The sequence below is a fragment of the Thunnus thynnus genome, chromosome 21 (genome assembly GCF_963924715.1).
Source record: "Thunnus thynnus chromosome 21, fThuThy2.1, whole genome shotgun sequence".
NCBI classification, from domain to species: Eukaryota; Metazoa; Chordata; class Actinopteri; order Scombriformes; family Scombridae; genus Thunnus; species Thunnus thynnus.
Window position 1 is genome coordinate 18,958,306 of NC_089537.1, and position 8,655 is coordinate 18,966,960.

The window sequence follows — 8,655 nt, forward strand, 5'->3', positions numbered from 1 at the left end:
GGGAGGAAGTCAGGCAGAGAGAGAAATCAAATGACTTCCCCTCTGTAGGCTACCGACACACCTTTACCCACAACCTCGCTACTCAGCTAAACGATGGCTCGAAGGTTTCTTCATCCAGACATTTGTTCCTGTGTTGCGTTTAGGTTGCACAACTTGAACTGCTGTGGGTTTTTCCCATTCATATGACTAATGTTGTTTCTTATTGCACTGCCAAGATGACATGTAACACCAGTTTATATAACGGTACTGATTTACAATATTATTCTTGACATGTTTCAGATTTGAAAAGGCTTGACTAATTGTCTATCATTTTTCAACAAGTCAGTAAGCAACAAAAAAAAACTAATGGACACCAATAGTAGCCTACACTCTGCATTTTTTTTTACAACCGCACTATGTCAAAGATATTAAGGCTTTGGCTGTGCTTCATGCCTGGCTAACTTTCAGAATTGTTGGGGCGGGTGCTTTAAACACGTGAATATGAAAGTCAGCACTTTTAGGAAGGCAGAACAGCTCCTTTGAGGGAGGAATAGGTTGCAGTATCTGGTTCCAGTAGTAAATCTGTGTGTATCTGCTCTTTCACTTCACAATAACAGAATGTGCTCCAGGGAATTAAAAGACTGAAGACCAGTGAAACTTAACCCCAGCAAAATCACTTTCTCATCAATTCAAGGCATGTTGCCCGAGATTAGTAAATGTCAGCTGTCCGCTTGGCAGTTAAAAAGTTAAATTCAGATAATAGAATAATACACATGTTGGTGACATTAAAGTTCTTTATTGGCTACTGTTGTTTTTTGACACAGCTGCTGTGGAGAAATGTGTATCATGTCCTCAACACAGCGTAAATACTTTGCAGACTTTCATTTTATTGCATAATGTGGCTTTGACAGAGCAAATAGATTCAAGTTTCACTCAGTACAAGACTTTAGAATGCGACTGTCATGGATTGTCATGTCAAAGTACATCTGCAACTTTAGAGAGTCTTCAATATTAGCATTGAAAGGCAATTATCCACACTCCATAAATACTCCATAGGTGATAAACAGGACAAATTCAAAGCTGAACTACGATTGTTGACTTTTTTTGACCACATTCTCAGCCAGCTCCAACAGCAGAGGATATCTGAATGTCCTCTCCCTCCAAGACTGTGGGATTCCCTGGAGGCCGGTCTGAAAACACACCAAGATGACAGATGAAAACATCCGGGAGGCAAAAAGCTTTCACGATATTCAAGCTCGCTGTCAAACTCATCAAAAAGAGCTACACAATTACAGACGGCAATATGCAAAGTGATTATATTCATGCCCTGCTGTCTGTCTGGTACAGTAGATACTGTAAGACCTAAAATGTTATCAGTTTAGCTTTTAGTTTGACAGCAGTAAACAAGTGCTATTAATTCCCATTAGCTCTGTTATCAGTAATCTGTGTTTTAAGTTCTTCATTTACACAGTGAAAGTATAGTATTATTACAACCTGGCAAACAACTCTCTTCCCTTTTTTTTGGAGAGTCAATATAAAATTAAGCATTAAAAAGCAGGCGTGTGTGCTACAAATCAAACCTGTTTGTATAATATTTTACTGATACAAAATGAGAAAAATACCATAAACTTTGACTGAGTAGCAACAGAGAGTATGTTAGTGTATTATATGGTAAAGACATTATGAATATAAATTACAGAGTGACAGTATTGTGTTTTTTGTGTTGTTTAGAGGATGATGAATCTCCATGATGAACTGAAACCTTACAAATCTGAAATTGTTTAGCTTGAATGAATTGACACCTCATTGTTTTTAATTGGCTTCACCTTTTTGGCCCATTAGTGCCGTCTTTACGCTCAACAACCAGTTGTGTTGCCAATAACATTTAACACTACTGCTATTTAACTAGACGCCTTTCAGGTTTTGACCTTTCCAACTAGTGCAGCAGTGTTGGAAAGAAGACAAACCGCTTTCTAATAAATGTCATCGTAATGTCAGTACCTTAAAGGGATAGTTTAACAATTTGAGAAACGTGCTTATTCACTTTCTTGCTGAGAGTAAGATGAGAAGGTCTTCTCCCTTGGCAAGAAAGCGGTGGAGTGTATTTCTTCACTTTCAAGCGGTGTCATAGATGTTTAAAGAAAACATGGTTAATATCTTCTCCTGATTTTGACTGATCATTTTGTCATTGATGATTGATTTTGTGTTGAGACAATGCTTCCCGCAAGTTAGGGTAACCATATTATAGACTAAAACACTCTAACATTAGTTTTTTTCAATGAATAATACTCTTTAAAAACACATTCAAAATCAGTCTGGAATGTTAACCTACTCCTACTGAACTTCATCACTGACTAATCACAGTTTTTTAAACCTGACAGCCACATTTCTACAGTACCTGTGCTCCAAAACAGGCTCCTATGAAGGAGGCTCGGCTGGCGGTGCATCCCCCACAGCGCATGGTGACCCTGACGCCTTCATCCAACTGGTTCTGCGTCAGGACTACATGCAGCGCTCCCTGGAACGCACCGGGCAAAGCTGGACACAAACTCAGATTCAGTAGCAGATTGAAACATAAATGTCAGCAAATATTTGTGTTGTTACCACAAAATCACCATCATTTGCTTTACTTTTTCATTATCATTAATTTTAGGGTTATAGAGGGCACTTGAACAGAACTGGCGGGCAGAACTCTTCACGTGTACATTAACTATCTCAACATTTCAGCCCTGTAAAAGCTGAGACACTCAACTCAGCAGGAAAGGGAAAATGAAAAAGAAGGAGGAGGGAGACCATTAGTCAGGAGATCAAAGGCTGGAAGATCTACTAACGGATATACTGACAGGAAGGGTATGCAAGCCATGCCAAGACAACAGACCTGGATCCTGCTGCTAAAGACTGGCTTACCTCATGTGTTGGTGAACACAGCAGGTACAAGCTGTTGGGATGTCTTGGCTAGGTTGTCCTTCACCTGGTGGATATGCGCTTCAGCAGAGATACAGGAAGAGAGATAAAAAGTATTGTTTAATGTATAAACATTGGAGCCCATTTTGGCTGTCTCTGCCTTTTCTCATAACACACATTATGCATCCTTTACATCTTTTTTGGAATGTGTTGCATCTTGATTTTTAGAGACAAAACCCCTTTTGACCACAGACTTTTGCTTACCACACCCTCTGCTTTTTTAAGTATAAAAAGAAGTATAAGATCAGAATAATAGGCAAAATAAAATAAGCTCCACTTTGTACTGCAAAGCCCCCTTTTACTGTACCATCAAACAATACTGTACAGCAGATTTCCCATCAAATCCATCCTGATAGAATACACAGTAAAATGCATTGCAGGGGCTGCTAGCAGCTGCAGGTTTCTTCCAAATATGTCTTTGTTTGTTCACAGATTTTACATTTGGGGGAATATACTCATTTATTTTCTTGCAGCGAGTTAGATGAGAAGATCAGTACCACTCTTACGTTGTCATTAAGTTAGGAGTGAGAGCCAGAAGTGGATTAGCTTAGCTTAGCATCAAGACTTAAAGCAAGGGGAAACAACTACTCTGGTTCTGTAGTTAAAAAATGTAATTACCGGCATTACACCAACTGAAATAAAAAAAGTGCTGATAAGTGCATTTTTTGAGTTTTGGATAGAACCGTGTAGTCTCTCTGCTTCTAGTTTCTAAGCTAAGCTAAGCTTATTACCTCCTGGCTCTAGATTCATATTTGATGGACAGATATAATGGTACCAATCTTCTCATCTTACTCTCAATAAGAAGGTGAATTTGTGTATTTTAAAATTGTTAAACTAAATGTTAAAATGAATAAAAACATATGTAGCTTTACCAATGACAGCCCTGTCCAGATCCTGAGGGTTCTGTCTCTTCGGGTCATTCAACTGAGCCAGAACTGCATCCAGAACATTGTGGTCTGGACCATTCAGAATGAAATGCTCCAAAAACCTGACATCACATATATAAAATCAGACATGCAGACCAGGGTTAAGCATTTCCCTCTTAAAATAATTTTATGACTGCAATATCATCAGTTTGAAGGCTACCATCATCTTTGAAACAGTTTATTACCTCGCTGCAGCCAATGTCACAGCCACACACATATCATTATTCTGGGTGACCCGCATGGCTTCCTCCACTTTCTCCAGCATTTCAGGTCGTCCAGCGTACATGGCCACCACTGGAGCCAGCTTGGTCACACCATCCATCTGACAGTCCACATCACAGCCTCAAACACACACAAACACATATATTATGACAACCCAAAACATCAGCCTGGGGAGATTTTCATGCATTTATGATCTGAATCTTTACCAGTTTCTTCTTTGCCAGCGTCCACATTTCTGAAGAAAGCTTTCAGGCTCCCGTTCCTCCATGGGCCGTCAATGGGGAGAATGGCTTTGGGGCCTAACAGATTACAACAATATCCCTTGATTTGACATGAGTCAATCAATTTTGAAATGATATTCATTATGACATTGTCTATATTTTGGCAGTCCATTTTCAGGTAATTCTGTCCTGCATTGTCACATATAACTAGTCAATTAGTATGTTTCCTGTAATGTGTCTTTCCTTGGACTCTGTTGATGCTGTTTAAGTTTCTGTAGGTGGAGCTCTTTTCTTTGTCTGTTCAGTCATGACGCCTATCACTGCCCATGATGATGACACAGCTCTTCTTATATTCATTCCAAATAAGACATTAAAGGCGTAAAGAGGCTGGCAGCTGCAGTCTGCAGTTTACTGTACCCAAGGGTGCCCTGTCCTGTTATGGAGATTTATAGCAGCACTGTATTTATATGATGTCCTGACAGTAAAAAGCGGCAAAAACAGGGAAGTCTGACAGTGTGGAATATTTTCATGGAGATGGAATTCCCCATCGGCTGGTAGGAAAAATATTATACACAGTGTTATCAGACAGTTACAGAGGCTCTCACATCCTTTTGAGCTGTTGAGTTGATGATTAATGCATTTAGTTGGATATCAGAGTACTGGCTTGTTATTTGGTTATATGAGTTACAGTACAGCTGAACTGAACATGTACCTCCTTTCTTCCGGTAAGGATCATTGAGAGGCAGGTCGTACACTGTTCCTGGGCCAAAGAACTTGTAGATGCGGCGGGTCAAGTCTTGTACATCTACATCTGCAGACACAGGACACACTGTATCTTTAGAGAACCATCGTGTTACGTTTCAGTTGCTTTTACAACTGGAAGAGCAATGCATGTTACTTTTCACATATGTTTTTTAAATTCCTCTTTATGAGACTGTCCTGTCTTATTGTTTGTTCACTGTTAAACAGACTGTTACATATTTCATATAAAGTACATAGTTAAAGAGCAAGTGATATTTTAAAGGTGCTTCGTGTGACTTTTTAATATCATATATCAATTTTAAAACTTGATCATCATTGCTGCAAACAAGTAGGACCATGAAGGTTTGACATGCTAATTTTGCATCATATTTTGCAGGAATTTTTCATTGCTTTACCACACAAAACAGGAAGAAGACTGAGTTCTTCCAGTGAAAAAAAAGCTATCTTAGTTTCTTGCAGTGGCAGATAATGTTGGAAAACTCACTTCCAAAATGTTTAAGAGAAAAAAAATCTTCAAATATGAGGAATCTTTTAAATCTTTGAAGAAAAGCCACCTCCTTGAAAACAACAGGATTTATGGGAAATGTAGTCTTAATTTTAGAAACATTAGTAATATCACAATCTTGACTATGTTTTTCTTTCTCTCAAGTCATTATATGATAGTAACAGTTGATATGTACAATAATAAGTTGGTGATTAAATAATGCTACATCTAACACTGAAAATGTATTGTTAACATAATAACACATAGCTGCTGCCTGTGTCTGGGTGAATTTCAGTACCTCCACACTGACTCAGTGATTCCAGCAGGACATACGCCTGGTCTCCATAGCAGGTCTGCTCGCCTGTCTCCCTGCGGTAGAAAGGATTCGCTGACTGGGGCCGAAACTCCGGAGAGGGCTCAAGATCAGAGAGAACTTCTTTGAGCCTGTCTGGATTGTAGATCCAGTGCATGGGCTGGGCTGCATGGGTGCAGAACACATAAACAGAAAAGAGAGAAGGGGGAGAGAAAAGGGGGGGAAAAAAAAAACAATGGAACATTCAATAGTTTTGTTTTTTATGTGACTAACATGACATATTGTATATACAGTCTGTTGATAATAGATAACTTTCAAAGGGGGGCTGATGGTTGTGACATTGGAGCAAGAAAATCCTGATTCTAAACAGAAACCAAGCAACCGCTCATACAAATAAAAGCTCATCATAGCTAATTTATGCTGTTGTTGAAACTGAGCTTTCATAACCTTGAAGTCATTACAACTTACATAAGTTAAGGAACCACCCTTGTGCTTTATCAGCATGTACAGATGTTGCAAATGGATAATGCTACTGATAATGCTTCTGTGTTATTCTCAAGAAAACAATCAAACACTGTTTGAAATAGCATATTGTGTTACACACACATTTTTTTATTAACAAGCACAGTAGGGAGCTTTTGTGTGGAAGATTTAATATCAAATATGGAAATTGTTTTCCACAGCATGATAGGTAACAAAGGACAAAAAATATATAAAAAATGTGAAGTATAAAATGATAGATATTAGCTTTGACAGTAAGAGAAATAAACACATCTACATCATGAAATAGTAGAAGCCTTCTGGAAAGCATCAGAACATGTAGTAAACCTATGAACTTGATAATGTGGTTTGCAGAATGGAAAGCCCTGTTGTTGTAATTAACTGAGTCCCAGCATCAGTATCACACACAGTTTATCTTACCTGCTGCATCTGCCACTGCTGCCCCGATAATGGCCCCAATGGCTCTGTCTGCCACACTCAAGGCCATCTGCTTTCATTACAGAGAGAGGCGAGTGGAAATAAATGAACTGAAATATAGTACGGCTTTCATCCTGTATTAAAATATAACATTTAAAAAAGACTGTTGCCTGAAATGGATTTCCTATAATGAAATGAAATAGAAATACTGCTCACTATTCTTCTAGGAAATGGAAATGTAGTCAGCATGTCCAAATGCAATTATCTTGTTTTTTAATGTAAATCTTTTCAAGCTTGTCTTCTTGTAGTTGCTGTTATTTATTTAGTTTCAAAGAAGTTACCATGTAAAGGAGGCACCATTTACTTGATTACATTATATCTTGTATACAGATTAGAGAATTATTAGTATTCATTTCAAGACTTCAAAATCCCTGTTAGACAGAGCACATTTGGTTATTTTGTTGTTATATTGTAATATATACTCAAAATATTAATACTTGTATATTTTCATTTGATAACTCATCATCCTTACAATCATTACAAAGTGCTGAATTGTATTTTACGTCAGAAACAAAAACAGACTTGTTTATGTTTACCTTCGAGCCTCTTCGTCACCTTGTAGTAATTCTGCCTTATGTGTTGTGAGACGCTGTGTTAGTGTTGGTTTTCTGACAAGGGGAGGGTCCTACCAGCCTGCTGATAAGCAAACACCAATGGTGACCCAAGAAAAACAGTTCGGAGGCAGAGGAGGTGGTAAGATTGAGGTTGGAAGACTGGACAACAGTTGTGAAGTCAGGTTTATAGAGTTTAACAAACTAAAACTTAACTAATTTTAATAATCAAGTGTCAGTAGTCAACAGAAAGGAAGTTTTATACATGTATGAGGGGTAATTAGTAGCTCTTGACTCCATTTTTACCATATATAATATGTTTGGAGATCATCAGGCAATAAAACCAGTGGATTATTGGTTTGTCAGGCTCTGTGTTGAGGGTGTTCCAGTGGTGGAAGAAATATTCAGATCCTTTACCTGAGTAAAAGTATCAAAACCACAATGTAAAAATACTTCATTACAAGTAAAAGTCCTGCATTTAAAATCCTACTTAAGTGAAAGTATAGAAGTATTTGTTGGCAGAAGAGCAGGCTGATATATTAAATACATTTAACTAAGTACATTATTTATACTGATGAGTCAATGCATAAGCAGCATTTTACCATTGTAGCTGCTCTAGGTGGAGCTAGTTTGCACTGCTTTGTAATGCTCACAAGATGAATCTTGGCGTATTGAGATGATAGGATGGGTCTTATCATTATGTTATTTTATGTAGATTAGTTACTTAAACATAATTTAAGTAATTAAAGCTGTCAAATAAATGTAGTGGAGTGAAAAATATAATATTTCTCTCTGAAATGTAGGGGAGTAGAAGTATTAAGTAGCATGAAATGAAAATACTCAAGTAAAGTACAGGTACCTTAAAATTGTGCTTAAGAACAGGACTTAAGTAAGGAGTAAATGTACTTAGATCTTCTAACTAACCTCAGGAACTGATTCATGCAATAATACAATACTGCTTACCTACTTCTATGCGTGTTTGTGGTTTTTGGCTTAATCCCTTATTAAATACAGTAAGCTGCTAAATTATAATCTTTATTTATAATATTAAGTACTAAAGGGATACAGTAGGGAACAAGTCTATTGATCCATCACTGCTTGTGTTATGTTTATATTTTCTCCTGACTGTGCTGTAGAATTAAAATGCTGTTGGAGACTGTCAGTTCTGCTTTGCTGGATTTTAGAAGCCCTTTGGGAAGATGTAACACTGGGGTCAACGCCAACCCTCTGAGCCTGGGTCTGGACTGTTTCTGTG

General features: G+C 37.8%; 1 protein-coding gene across 2 annotated transcripts; it reads right to left on the bottom strand.

Annotated features, from left to right (window-relative positions):
• Positions 1-759: 759 nt before the first annotated feature.
• On the bottom strand, positions 760-7,416 carry LOC137172916 (crystallin J1B-like). Of its 2 annotated transcripts, none has more exons than XM_067577532.1 (10): positions 7,386-7,416; positions 6,793-6,859; positions 5,857-6,036; positions 5,025-5,123; positions 4,298-4,390; positions 4,055-4,211; positions 3,816-3,931; positions 2,887-2,964; positions 2,378-2,517; positions 760-1,169 (listed from the first exon to the last, which is right to left on the bottom strand). In XM_067577532.1, the coding sequence occupies exons 2-10, from the start codon at positions 6,857-6,859 to the stop codon at positions 1,065-1,067; spliced, it is 1,035 nt and encodes a 344-aa protein (XP_067433633.1). In that variant the 5' UTR covers positions 7,386-7,416; the 3' UTR covers positions 760-1,064. The 2 variants fall into 2 exon arrangements, with proteins under 2 accessions (XP_067433633.1, XP_067433634.1); XM_067577533.1 differs by having other exon boundaries at positions 6,793-6,862.
• Between the last annotated feature and the right edge of the window lie 1,239 nt (positions 7,417-8,655).